Here is a 14865-nt window from a genome sequence, read left to right as displayed (position 1 = left end):
TGTGATAACCGGCAAGGTGCTGACTTTCTTTTGTGCATTGTTGATGGTGAATGCATGTTAATTTATTTTTAATATACTTTCTTATGTGATAACCAATGTGCTATATTTTCTCAGGACAAAGAACAAATGTTTATTTTGAATGTTTTATGTATGTTATTATTACGGACACAAACGCTCAGCAATGTAATTTCTCTTTTAGAGATTAATAAAGTTATTGTATTGTATTGTATTGTATTGTATTGTTCACAGTACAACTGGGTCTGGGACACACTAAAGGTTGTCTCTCGTTCACAGCACAACTGGGTCTGGGACACACTAAAGGATGTCTCTCGTTGACAGCACAACTGGGTCAGGGACACACTAAAGGTTGTCTCTCGTTCACAGCACAACTGGGTCAGGGACACACTAAAGGTTGTCTCTCGTTCACAGCACAACTGGGTCTGGGACACACTAAAGGTTGTCTCTCGTTCACAGCACAACTGGGTCAGGGACACACTAAAGGTTGTCTCTCGTTCACAGCACAACTGGGTCTGGGACACACTAAAGGTTGTCTCTCGTTCACAGCACAACTGGGTCAGGGACACACTAAAGGTTGTCTCTAGTTCACAGTACAACTGGGTCAGGGACACACTAAAGGTTGTCTCTCGTTCACAGCACAACTGGGTCAGGGACACACTAAAGGTTGTCTCTCTTTCACAGCACAACTGGGTCTGGGACACACTAAAGGTTGTCTCTCGTTCACAGCACAACTGGGTCAGGGACACACTAAAGGTTGTCTCTAGTTCACAGTACAACTTGGTCAGGGACACACTAAAGGTTGTCTCTCGTTCACAGCACAACTGGGTCAGGGACACACTAAAGGTTGTCTCTCTTTCACAGCACAACTGGGTCTGGGACACACTAAAGGTTGTCTCTCGTTCACAGCACAACTGGGTCTGGGACACACTAAAGGTTGTCTCTCGTTCACAGCACAACTGGGTCTGGGACACACTAAAGGTTGTTTCTCGTTCACAGCACAACTGGATCTGGGACACACTAAAGGTTGTCTCTCGTTTACAGCACAACTGGGTCTGGGACACACTAAAGGTTGTCTCTCGTTCACAGCACAACTGGATCTGGGACACACTAAAGGTTGTCTCTCGTTCACAGCACAACTGGGTCTGGGACACACGAAAGGTTGTCTCTCGTTCACAGCACAACTGGGTCTGGGACACACTAAAGGTTGTCTCTCGTTCACAGCACAACTGGGTCTGGGACACACTAAAGGTTGTCTCTCGTTCACAGCACAACTGGGTCTGGGAATTCAAGGACGTGAACGCTGCGAACTGGCAGTCCTACGTCAAAGGAAACCCCACATCGGACATCACACAACGTCAACCGCCATCAACAGACCCGTGCTACAAACATCATTCCAGTTTACTGTTACGACGGCTGACCCTTGAGGACTCTGAACGACAGTACCGGTGTTATGTGAACGGCAGTGTGACTGGCCAAGGAGTGGACAAGGCAAAGGTTCACCCTGTCGGCACTTTACAGGCCCCAGGTAGGCTGACATGTTTATCATAACCCTGTAGTCCAGGGGAGTACGTACATGACAAAGGTTCACCATGTCGGCACTTTACAAGCCCCAGGTAGGCTGACATGTTTATCATAACCCTGTAGTCAAGGCGAGTACGGACATGACAAAGGTTCACCATGTCGGCACTTTACTGGCCCCAGGCAGCCTGACATGTTTATCATAACCCTGTAGTCAAGACGAGTACATGACAGAGGTTCACCATGTCGGCACTTTACAAGCCCCAGGTAAACTGACATGTTTATCATAACCCTGTAGTCAAGACGAGTACATGACAGAGGTTCACCATGTCGGCACTTTACAAGCCCCAGGTAAGCTGACATTTTATCATAACCCTGTAGTCAAGACGAGTACATGACAGAGGTTCACCATGTCGGCACTTTACAAGCCCCAGGTAAGCTGACATTTTATCATAACCCTGTAGTCAAGACGAGTACATGACAAAGGTTCACCATGTCGGTACTTTACAGGCCCCAGGTAGGCTGACATGTTTATCATAACACTGTAGTCAAGGCGAGTACATGACAAAGGTTCACCATGTCGGCACTTTACAGGCCCCAGGTAGGCTGACATGTTTATCATAACATTGTAGTCAAGGCGAGTACATGACAAAGGTTCACCATGTCGGCACTTTACAGGCCCCAGGTAGGCTGACATGTTTATCATAACATTGTAGTCAAGGCGAGTACATGACAAAGGTTCACCATGTCGGCACTTTACAGGCCCCAGGTAGGCTGACATGTTTATCATAACATTGTAGTCAAGGCAAGTACATGACAAAGGTTCACCATGTCGGCACTTTACAGGCCCCAGGTAGGCTGACATGTTTATCATAACATTGTAGTCAAGGCGAGTACATGACAAAGGTTCACCATGTCGGCACTTTACAGGCCTCAGGTAGGCTGACATGTTTATCATAACACTGTAGTCAAGACGAGTACAAGGCAAAGGTTCACCATGTCGGTACTTTACAGGCCTCAGGTAGGCTGACATGTTTATCATAACACTGTAGTCAAGACGAGTACATGACAAAGGTTCACCATGTCGGTACTTTACAGGCCTCAGGTAGGCTGACATGTTTATCATAACATTGTAGTCAAGGCGAGTACATGACAAAGGTTCTCCATGTCGGCACTTTACAGGCCCCAGGTAGGCTGACATGTGTATCATAACCCTGTAGTCAAGACGAGTACATGACAAAGGTTCACCATGTCGGTACTTTACAGGCCCCAGGTAGGCTGACATGTTTATCATAACATTGTAGTCAAGGCGAGTACATGACAAAGGTTCACCATGTCGGCACTTTACAGGCCCCAGGTAGGCTGACATGTTTATTATAACATTGTAGTCAAGGCGAGTACATGACAAAGGTTCACCATGTCGGTACTTTACAGGCCCCAGGTAGGCTGACATGTTTATCATAACACTGTAGTCAAGGCGAGTACATGACAGAGGTTCACCATGTCGGCACTTTACAGGCCCCAGGTAGGCTGACATGTGTATCATAGCATTGTAGTCAAGGCGAGTACATGACAAAGGTTCACCATGTCGGCACTGTACTGGCCCCAGGTAGGCTGACATGTTTATCATAACCCTGTAGTCAAGGCGAGTACATGACAAAGGTTCACAATGTCGGCACTTTACAGGCCCCAGGTAGGCTGACACGTTTATCATAACACTGTAGTCAAGGCAAGTACATGACAAAGGTTCACCATGTCGGCACTTTACAGGCCCCAGGTAGGCTGACACGTTTATCATAACACTGTAGTCAAGGCAAGTACATGACAAAGGTTCACCATGTCGGCACTTTACAGGCCCCAGGTAGGCTGACATGTTTATCATAACACTGTAGTCAAGGCGAGTACATGATAAAGGTTCACCATGTCGGCACTTTACAGGCCCCAGGTAGGCTGACATGTTTATCATAACACTGTAGTCAAGGCGAGTACATGATAAAGGTTCACCATGTCGGCACTTTACAGGCCCCAGGTAGGCTGACATGTTTATCATAACACTGTAGTCAAGGCAAGTACATGACAAAGGTTCACCATGTCGGCACTTTACAGGCCCCAGGTAGGCTGACATGTTTATCATAACATTGTAGTCAAGGCGAGTACATGATAAAGGTTCACCATGTCGGCACTTTACAGGCCTCAGGTAGGCTGACATGTTTATCATAACATTGTAGTCAAGGCGAGTACATGACAAAGGTTCACCATGTCGGTACTTTACAGGCCCCAGGTAGGCTGACATGTTTATCATAACATTGTAGTCAAGGCGAGTACATGACAAAGGTTCACCATGTCGGTACTTTACAGGCCCCAGGTAGGCTGACATGTGTATCATAACACTGTAGTCAAGGCTAGTACATGACAAAGGTTCACCATGTCGGCACTGTACAGGCCCCAGGTAGGCTGACATGTTTATCATAACATTGTAGTCAAGGCAAGTACATGACAGAGGTTCACCATGTCGGTACTTTACAGGCCCCAGGTAGGCTGACATGTTTATCATAACCCTGTAGTCAAGACGAGTACATGACAAAGGTTCACCATGTTGGCACTGTACAGGCCCCAGGTAGGCTGACATGTTTATCATAACATTGTAGTCAAGGCGAGTACATGACAAAGGTTCACCATGTCGGCACTTTACAGGCCCCAGGTAGGCTGACATGTGTATCATAACCCTGTAGTCAAGGCGAGTACATGACAAAGGTTCACCATGTCGGCACTGTACAGGCCCCAGGTAGGCTGACATGTTTATCATAACATTGTAGTCAAGGCGAGTACATGACAAAGGTTCACCATGTCGGCACTTTACAGGCCCCAGGTAGGCTGACATGTTTATCATAACATTGTAGTCAAGGCGAGTACATGACAAAGGTTCACCATGTCGGCACTGTACAGGCCCCAGGTAGGCTGACATGTTTATCATAACACTGTAGTCAAGGCGAGTACATGACAAAGGTTCACCATGTCGGCACTGTACAGGCCCCAGGTAGGCTGACATGTTTATCATAACCCTGTAGTCAAGGCGAGTACATGACAAAGGTTCACCATGTCGGCACTTTACAGGCCCCAGGTAGGCTGACATGTGTATCATAACATTGTAGTCAAGGCGAGTACATGCTGTGTGTTGTCCGTCCTTCGTGGTTCAAGATGACTGCAGTCTCAAGGTACGCTGGGATGCCTGGTTCAATGAATCATGAGGTGTTTTATGAGGTCTATCTTTGCCAGGAAACCACTATGACATGCATGGCGCACAAGGGAAGGTTCAGCTATTGGGGTACTGGCAGCTGTGGCTTTGTGGAGTGTACGCTTTTACTCTGTAACAGCAGTTGTGTATTCAGCTCTCTGGGCATCACAGCAAATCAGATTGTGCCGATTCGGTGTGATCTGGGCAAGCTGATAGCTCTCTGGGCATCACAGCAAATCAGATTGTGCCGATTCAGTGTGATCTGGGCAAGCTGCTAGCTCTCTGGGCATCACAGCAAATCAGATTGTGCCGATTCGGTGTGATCTGGGCAAGCTGCTAGCTCTCTGGGCATCACAGCAAATCAGATTGTGCCGATTCGGTGTGATCTGGGCAAGCTGATAGCTCTCTGGGCATCACAGCAAATCAGATTGTGCCGATTCGGTGTGATCTGGGCAAGCTGCTCTCTGGAGTCAACCTGGATGTCGAAGTCGTTCAGGGACGCATGTCACGTTTCAATATATCACTCAAGGTGATTATGAACCGGTTAATTACTACTAATTAACTAACCACACCACGATCCACTCTCGCAGTCATACAATTAAATAGAGTCAACAAAAGTATAAGTTTCAGACGCCTGTTTATGTATAAACTCTCCACCTCCCTCGAGCCTTCACTCAAAATATGTTCCTTTTACGTTCTCAACACGTAAAAAACCAGTGTTCACTGACAAAATGCCAGTAGTATGTAGAAAATTATAGGAACACGCTGAACCCGTGTAAATATAGTTAAATGAGAATGTTCTGTCCGAAAAGCCCTAGTTCGTGCAGGTGTCACACACCCCACGTTGTCACTACTCCAATGAAATCATAGATACGAAAAGACAACGGTGGTCAACGGGGTGCGTACGACATGGTGCACTTAGCTTTATCTCTGCTGCTGCTGCTTAGCCGGTATGCTGGTTAGTCGGTTCGCTGGTTAGCCGGTCCGCTGGTTAGCCGGTCCGCTGGTTAGCCGGTCCGCTGGTTAGCCGGTTCGCTGGTTAGCCGGTCCGCTGGTTAGCCGGTCTCCTGGTTAGCGTAGCCTCAACAGTTCCCGCCAGAGTCAGCCGTGCAGATGTTACAGGTACGTAACGAACGAACGAAACGAACGAACGAAACGAAGGAAGGCTGCAAACAGAAAGCATCGGTGCACTAAACATGTCAGCTACCCCTCACCCACCACCTTAAAACATGTCATCTTTAAATATCTCATCGAGCACGTGGGCCTGCACAAAACTGACTTTTTACAACAACAAAACAGCCATTTTCCGTCCTTCTCTCCCTATCTGCAAAAACCATATACAGATTAGTATTTTAGCGTCACAGAGAGTAAATTATGCGCTAACCTGGAAAGAACAACAGAGAGTATTTCATTCCACAACACAGACTCATCAACAGCGTTAAATAATGATTTATTACCTCAAAAGCCTATGATTGTAACTCTCAATGGAAGCAAAGTCCGCCTCCTCCCTGGAACAGTCTCTGTTCGTCAACAGTGACCCAAAACGTCCAGAACCCCTTGTCGAATCCTTATGCGAAAGCCATCGCCGACGAAGGAAATTTGACGACTTGTCCTCAGCAAAATACGTGGCAGAGGAAAGGAATAACTTGTGGAAGTTCCCCTAGAGTGCCGAATATGATACTCGGTGAAAAACCATCATACTCTAGTAACTGTGTGTTAGGTCCTTCCCCTTCTGCCGCTGGGTGTCAAGTGTGTCGTCCTTGAGTCTCTGACAGACCACCTAGCCAAATCCACGTGACTGACCTTGTCACCAAACCAGTCCAGCTATACACAGTTTTGCCTCCCCAAGCAGGAAAAAAGACACGAGAAACTCAATCCCTGAAAATCCCGTGCGCGCTGTCAGCGAAAAAAACCGTCAGCCCTATGACAGCAGAAACCTGCACTGTGAAGCTCGTGCGTTTCAAAACATCCGTGCTCGGGAGCACTGTCAGCAAAAACTCTGCTGTGTCCAATATCACGCACAGGCGCTTTCTATCATACATTGACCCAGAACAGGCACTCCACTGAGTGACGCTTTCTTGGTCTCTGTCACCCGATCGTGACACACCTCCCCTCTTCAAGACGAAACCTCGGTTTCGCTCACAGTCATGTTCTCCTCTACAGCCCGAGAGAGAAAGTCAGCTCCAACATTGTTGGCGCCCGGAATGACGCGTACCGTGAATTGGTACGGTTGGAGAATCAACGCCCAGCGCATAAGTCTGGCGTTTGCCAACCTTGCAACCTGAAGATATTGCAGAGGTTGATGGTCCGTCTCCAGACAGAAAGGTCGTCCGTACAGGTACGCTTCGAACTTCTGGATGCCCCAGACAATGGCGAGACACTCGCGTTCAACCGTTGCATACGCTGCCTCGGCCGAGGTCAGCTTACGGCTGGCGAAGCAAACAGGGTGCAAAAACCCCTCTGTCTCCTGAAGCAACACTGCCCCAAGTCCCTTCCCTGAAGCGTCTGTCCTCAGCACGAAGTCCTTGTTCAGGTCTGGTAGTCGGAGAATAGGCTGACTGGTGAGTCGCCTCTTCAGGGTGTTGAATGCGGAGCTACATTCCTCAGTCCACACTACAACGGTCGGTTGTAGTTTCTTGGTAAGGTTGGTCAGTGGTAGAGCGATTTCGGCAAAGTGCGGGATGAAGCGTCTATAGAAGCTGGCTAGGCCCAGGAAAGACCTGACTTCTTTCTTCGTGCGCGGTGGCTCCGCCTCCCGAATCTTCTGGATCTTGTCGTCCTCTGGAACGAGCAATCCCTCGCCGACAACATGACCCAGGAAAGACAATTCCCGGAATCCCAAGTAGCACTTGGACGGTTTAGCTCCCAGATTTCCGTCCTTCAACCTTCCGAACACGTCGCGCAGGGCGTCGAGATGTTCAGTCCATGTCTCTGTCGCGATCAGCACATCGTCGATGAAACTGCTGATGTCCTCGCGCTTCAATGGTTCCAAAAGTTTCCTCATCATGCGAGTGAAGACGGCACCTGCATTCTGTAGACCAAAAGGCATGACTGTCCACTGGAACTGGCCGAATGGAGTGGTAAATGCAGTCTTTGGGCGATCTTCCTCGGCAACTGGAATTTGCCAGTATCCCTTGGTGAGGTCCAGTTTGGAAAAGTACTTGGCCTTGGCCAAGTGACTGAAGAGGTAGTCCACATCAGGCATGGGTTCCGCGTCAAACGCCGTAATCTTGTTCAGCTTCCGGTAGTCGACACAGAACCTGACGCGTCCATCCTTCTTCTTCACAAGCACAATTGGTGAACTGTAGGGAGAGTTCGCTGGCTCGATGACGCCCAACTTCGTCATGTCGGCGATTTCCTTCCTGACCACCTCCTTCTGGGCATGAGGCATGGGATACTGCTTCGTCCTCACTGGCTGTTTCTCCAGCAAGTCGAAGGTAAACTCCTCTAGATGCGTCTGAAGTGGTATGTCTGTAAGGACCCGTGCTGCATCCTTCAGGATCTCTTGCAGGTCCGCCTGCTGGTCGTCCCCAAGATCAGGTGAGATGTGCACGTCCGTGAGATCCTCACTAGCCTCCAGCGGACAAACTGGTACCCGTCCTCCTCCCTGTTCTTCCGTTGTCTCGTCCATCACGACAGCAACTGCTTCTGTCACTTTGTCCTTTTCCCCGTAGGCAGTCCTCTCTATGTAGGCGCGCAGCAGGTTGGCGTGGTACAGGCGTGCTTTCCCGTTCATGACGATCCTGTAGTCGTTTTGGCCCACTTTCGCTGTCACCTCAAAAGGTCCTTGCCACTGCAGTTGTAGCTTGTTGTGTTTGACAGGTAGAAGTAGCAACACCCGTTCTCCAATCTTGAAGCTGCGCGGCCGTGCCTTGCGGTCGAATCCTCGCGCGTAACGCTGTGCTGCTCTTCCCAGGTTCTCTTGAGCCAATTTGCAGGTCTCTTCAATCCTGTTCCTGAGTTCTACTATGTAGGTCGCTGTCGTCTGCACCTCCTCGTCAGCTTCTTCGTCCGTCCAAGCCTGACGCAGGATAGCCATGGGACCGCGTACCTGTCTGCCGTACAACAACTCAAATGGGGAAAAACCCAAGCTCTCCTGAGGAACCTCGCGGTATGCAAAAAGCAATGCTGGGATGTACCTGTCCCACGTGCGTGGTTTCTCCTGAGCTAGTTTCCTCAGCATGGTCTTCAAGGTGCCATTGAACCTTTCCACCAGTCCGTTGCACTGAGCATGGTAAGGAGTGGTGAAGTGCTGCTCCAGTGATAGCAGTCGTGCTGCCTCCGCCATCACTCCTCCCGTGAACTGCGTGCCTCTGTCGGTGAGTACCTCTGATGGAATTCCCAGCCGGGACCACATAGTAACCAGAGCCTCAGCTACTCGCGTGGCTTCAATCGATTTCAGAGGGATCGCCTCTGGGTATCGAGTAGCGTAGTCCACCATGGTCAAAATGTATCTGTTTCCGTCCTCAGACGCAGGCAAGATGGGCCCGATGATGTCCACTGCCACCCGACGAAAGGGTTCGTCGATGAGCGGCATCTTCTCTAAGGGGACCTTCCTCACCCTTCCTTTGGCAACCACCTTCTGGCACTTATCGCAGGACGCACAGAAACGTCGGACATCCGTGCAGATGCCTGGCCAGTAAAAGTGGCGCCAGACACGATCCGTGGTCTTCTTGGTGCCAAGATGACCTCCCAGAATCGAGTCGTGTGCCGTTGCCATGACACCCTCGCGAAACTCGCGAGGCACGACAACCTGTTTGAATGCACCTTCTTGGTTGCTAAACTCACGGTAGAGCAACTTCTTGTCCCTGAGGAACCTTGACCTCCCATGCTTCCCGCTCAGCTTCACCTTCCCCGACTTCGCGTGCTCCCGAGGAGTCGCTAGTGTCGGATCAGATGCCTGAGCCTTCGCGAGAAGCGCGGGGGTCACGTTCCCCAGGGCAGCTCGTGCAGCAGGTAGGGGTTTGAGAGGTTTGTCCTCTCGCTCCGCCTGTGCCCGCGTGAGCACTGAAATGACGTCGGGAGACCGATAAACGGGAACCTCCCTGGTGACGCCGTCCACAAACTGAACCCGGTTTCCAATGAGCAGGTCGCATGGAGGATCGTCCATGACGACGGCCACAATGGTCCCCGTGAACAACGGGGTTACGACCTTGATCACTGCCGTGTTCAAGTCGTAAGCGTGAGATGCCTCGGCCATTCTCACCCTGATGCTGTCTCCTGTGTAGGCCATAGCTGGAACTAGACTCGCCCGAACCACTATCATGTCTGCCCCTGTGTCCCGCAGACCTTCGCCCTTCACTCCGTTAACGTAGACGTTGCAGTGGGGCTGGAAATGTTTCCTGGAGCACGGAACGCAGAGTTGTGGGATGGTGCATGAGCTCGTGACGTCCCTGAACTCCTCACTGCCAACGAAGTGAACGCCCTTCTGGTCAGCCTGTCTCTTGTGGCAGTCCTTCTTCACGTGGCCCCGCTTGTTGCAGTAGTAACACTGGATGTCAGTTCTGGAACTCGATCCCTTGTGTCCCTGATCGTCCTTCCCGTCCTTGGGTCCTGAAGAACCCGAATTTCCCGTTTTTCCTGGCCGTGAGCCTGAAGATTTGCCGGAGATCGCCTGGGCGTCCTCGTGCACTCTGATCCAGTCGGCTGCCTCCTGAGTAGTCTTGGGCTGGTGCTCCTGCACGAAGGTCACCACCTCAGGTCGCAGGCTGGACATCAGTTGTTCCATGACTATGAGGTCGGCAAGGTCGTTGACGGTCCAGTCCTTTTCGGCCATCTCCACCCAGCGCCGCAGGTAGAGGTTAAGGCGTGCCACAAACTGATGACTCAGCTCGCCGCTCAGTCTCTTGCTGTTACGCAGACGTCGTCTGTAGGCTTCAGCAGTCAGGTTGAAGCGCTGGAGTAACGCCTTCTTAAGTGCCTGATAGTCTCTCGCCTCGTCGTCCTCCAAAGCGTTGTAGAGCTGCAATGCGCGTCCCTTTAAGCAGGTGCTAAGGCGGCTAGCCCACGTGGCCTCTTCCCACTTCTGGTCAGATGCAATGCGCTCAAACCGGCGTAAAAAGTCGTCGAGCTCGTCCTTGTCATCGTCGAACGTCGGCAGTCTCGTACGGTCGGCAACAAACGTCGGCGCGCTAGCCTGAGTAAGCGTACCCTTCTCGGCCTGTAGCCTAGCTAGCTCTAGCTGGTGATCGCGATCCGCCTGATCCTTCCGGTCTAGTCTGTCACGTTCGTCTTTCTTTTCCTGTCTGTCTCGTTCTCTTTCTTGTCTGTCAAGTTCGTCTTTCTTTTCCTGTCTGTCTCGTTCGTCTTTCCTTTCCTGTCTGTCACGTTCTTCTTTCCTTTCCTGTCTGTCTCGTTCAGCCTGTCGTTCCCTTTCTTGTCTGTCAAGTTCGTCTTTCTCTTTCTTGTCCTGTCGGTCACGTTCGGCCTGTCGTTCTGCCTGTCGTTCCCTTTCTTGTCTGTCAAGTTCGTCCTTCTTGTCCTGTCGGTCACGTTCTTCTTTTCTTGTCAGTCGCTCAAATTCTTCCTTCCGTTCCACTTCTAAGCGTTTTAGAACGCTTCGGGCTCTAACGCGTGCGTCTCGCTCAGTCGGTTGCTCACTACCAGGAGTCTCGAAAGTTATTCTCCTCGTCGGAGATCCCCCTGTGGCCATGGTTAGTTTTAGCAAAGCTTTATTACCAAAATAAGTCTAACGCAGCTATAGCTAGAACACGCGGTGATGAAATGGATACAAAAATCCAGCAACCGGAAAATGCAGAAGAAAAATCCAAACGGTGTAGAACAAAACGCGTAGCCTACTTTATGGCTGCTTTTTGCGGTAAAACAAAATGTTTCCCACAGCCGTGGCCTATTTTATCGGCTGTTTTTTGCGGTGAAACAGAGTGTCTCCCACAGCCTTGGTTAGGACAGAAGTCCTCGGACCCTTCCCCCCCAAAATTCCAACAAAGTCAAAATATGGAGAAAAATCCAAGTAAAACAAGACGGTAGAAATGTAACCTGTTACAGAATGCGAGACAATGTAGAGAAAACTGAGTAAAACGAATAACAAATCCGCTAACCCCGCTCAGCTCTCTGCAACGGAAAACTCTGAACGTACAACAACAAAGATTCACAAACAAAGGAAAGGGAAGTAATCACAGTTAGCGCATACAATAACTCACAAATTACAATTTACATTTCCTGCAAGATGTGAATCGCTTAAGGTGTGGTATATGATCAAAACTATACAAAAAAGGGTAGCACCAAGCAGAAAATAAGTCGAGCACTGACGAGATTATCTGCTCTTAGTTATCCTTAATTGGTGGGTCTTTATCAGTTGGAAATTAACTGAGTAAATCCCGGCTTGGCCCCCATGTGTCACGTTTCAATATATCACTCAAGGTGATTATGAACCGGTTAATTACTACTAATTAACTAACCACACCACGATCCACTCTCGCAGTCATACAATTAAATAGAGTCAACAAAAGTATAAGTTTCAGACGCCTGTTTATGTATAAACTCTCCACCTCCCTCGAGCCTTCACTCAAAATATGTTCCTTTTACGTTCTCAACACGTAAAAAACCAGTGTTCACTGACAAAATGCCAGTAGTATGTAGAAAATTATAGGAACACGCTGAACCCGTGTAAATATAGTTAAATGAGAATGTTCTGTCCGAAAAGCCCTAGTTCGTGCAGGTGTCACACACCCCACGTTGTCACTACTCCAATGAAATCATAGATACGAAAAGACAACGGTGGTCAACGGGGTGCGTACGACATGGTGCACTTAGCTTTATCTCTGCTGCTGCTGCTTAGCCGGTATGCTGGTTAGTCGGTTCGCTGGTTAGCCGGTCCGCTGGTTAGCCGGTCCGCTGGTTAGCCGGTCCGCTGGTTAGCCGGTTCGCTGGTTAGCCGGTCCGCTGGTTAGCCGGTCTCCTGGTTAGCGTAGCCTCAACAGTTCCCGCCAGAGTCAGCCGTGCAGATGTTACAGGTACGTAACGAACGAACGAAACGAACGAACGAAACGAAGGAAGGCTGCAAACAGAAAGCATCGGTGCACTAAACATGTCAGCTACCCCTCACCCACCACCTTAAAACATGTCATCTTTAAATATCTCATCGAGCACGTGGGCCTGCACAAAACTGACTTTTTACAACAACAAAACAGCCATTTTCCGTCCTTCTCTCCCTATCTGCAAAAACCATATACAGATTAGTATTTTAGCGTCACAGAGAGTAAATTATGCGCTAACCTGGAAAGAACAACAGAGAGTATTTCATTCCACAACACAGACTCATCAACAGCGTTAAATAATGATTTATTACCTCAAAAGCCTATGATTGTAACTCTCAATGGAAGCAAAGTCCGCCTCCTCCCTGGAACAGTCTCTGTTCGTCAACAGTGACCCAAAACGTCCAGAACCCCTTGTCGAATCCTTATGCGAAAGCCATCGCCGACGAAGGAAATTTGACGACTTGTCCTCAGCAAAATACGTGGCAGAGGAAAGGAATAACTTGTGGAAGTTCCCCTAGAGTGCCGAATATGATACTCGGTGAAAAACCATCATACTCTAGTAACTGTGTGTTAGGTCCTTCCCCTTCTGCCGCTGGGTGTCAAGTGTGTCGTCCTTGAGTCTCTGACAGACCACCTAGCCAAATCCACGTGACTGACCTTGTCACCAAACCAGTCCAGCTATACACAGTTTTGCCTCCCCAAGCAGGAAAAAAGACACGAGAAACTCAATCCCTGAAAATCCCGTGCGCGCTGTCAGCGAAAAAAACCGTCAGCCCTATGACAGCAGAAACCTGCACTGTGAAGCTCGTGCGTTTCAAAACATCCGTGCTCGGGAGCACTGTCAGCAAAAACTCTGCTGTGTCCAATATCACGCACAGGCGCTTTCTATCATACATTGACCCAGAACAGGCACTCCACTGAGTGACGCTTTCTTGGTCTCTGTCACCCGATCGTGACAACGCATTTAGGGTGTCTTTAAACGTACCTGTTCTTTTGCCCTCCAACAGCACGATATGGGATGCAGTGATCTGGCATGCAGCAGGTATGCCCAACTGACATGTCTTTTCCCTAGCGTTGGTTCCTAAGTCAGTGTTAAGGCACACTACTGCTCAAAGTCTTTTTTCAGCGTTGGTTCTCAAGTCAGTGTCAAGGCACACTACTGCTCAAAGTCTTTTTCCCAGCGTTGGTTCTTAAGTCAGTGTCAAGGCACACTACTCCTCAAAATCTGTCTCTCAGTGCTGGTTCTTAAGTCAGTGTCAAGGCACACTACTCATCAAAATCTGTTTCCCAGCGTTGGTTGTTAAGTCAGTGTTAAGGCACATTTCCACAACTGCTCACAGTCTTTTTCCCAGCGTTAGTTCTTAAGTCAGTGTCAAGGCACACTACTCCTCAAAATCTGTTTGCCAGCGTTGGTTCTTAAGTCAGTGTTAAGGCACACTACTGCTCAAAGTCTCTTTCCCAGCGTTAGTTCTTAAAGTCAGTGTCAAGGCACACTACTGCTCTAAGTCTCTTTCCCAGCGTTGGTTCTGAAGTGAGTGTCAAGACACACTACTGCTCAAAGTCTCTTTCCCAGCGTTGGTTCTAAGTCAGTGACGGGCGCAGTGGCGTGGTGGTAAGACGTCGACCTCTTAATCGGGAGGTCGTGAGTTCGAATCCCGGTCGCTGCCGCCTGGTGGGTTAAGAGTGGAGATTTTTCCGTTCTCCCAGGTCAACTTATGTGCAGACCTGCAAGTGACTTAACCCCCTTCGTGTGTACACGCAAGCACAAAACCAAGGGCGCACGGAAAAGATCCTGTAATCCATGTCAGAGTTCGGTGGGATATAGAAACACGAAAATACCCAGCATGCTTCCTCCGAAAGCGGCGTATGGCTGCCCAAAAGGCGGGGTAAAAACGGCCAGTCATACTCGTAAAATTCGAGGGAGTTTCAGCCCACGAACGCAGAAGAAGAAGAAGAAGGTTCTAAGTCAGTGTTAAGGCACACTACTGCTCAAAGTCTCTTTCCCAGAGTTGGTTCTTAAGTCAGTGTTAAGGTACACTTCCACAACTGCTCAAAGTCTCTTTCCCAGAGTTGGTTCTTAAAGTGTAACTAAACAAG

General features: G+C 49.3%; 1 protein-coding gene across 1 annotated transcript in view; it reads left to right on the top strand.

The window, feature by feature from the left end:
* LOC138974134 (uncharacterized) overlaps positions 1-14865 on the top strand; it is a 36580-nt gene that overhangs the window by 11964 nt on the left and 9751 nt on the right. The window contains exon 4 of the mRNA XM_070346823.1: positions 1285-1543. Coding sequence (XP_070202924.1) covers positions 1285-1543 — 259 coding nt within the window. The remainder of the gene's footprint in view (positions 1-1284; positions 1544-14865) is intronic.

Source organism: Littorina saxatilis, linkage group LG8, assembly GCF_037325665.1.
Source record: "Littorina saxatilis isolate snail1 linkage group LG8, US_GU_Lsax_2.0, whole genome shotgun sequence".
Classification (NCBI taxonomy): Eukaryota; Metazoa; Mollusca; class Gastropoda; order Littorinimorpha; family Littorinidae; genus Littorina; species Littorina saxatilis.
Note: the sequence above shows the minus strand (reverse complement) of the source record. Positions and strands in the feature narration are given on the sequence as shown.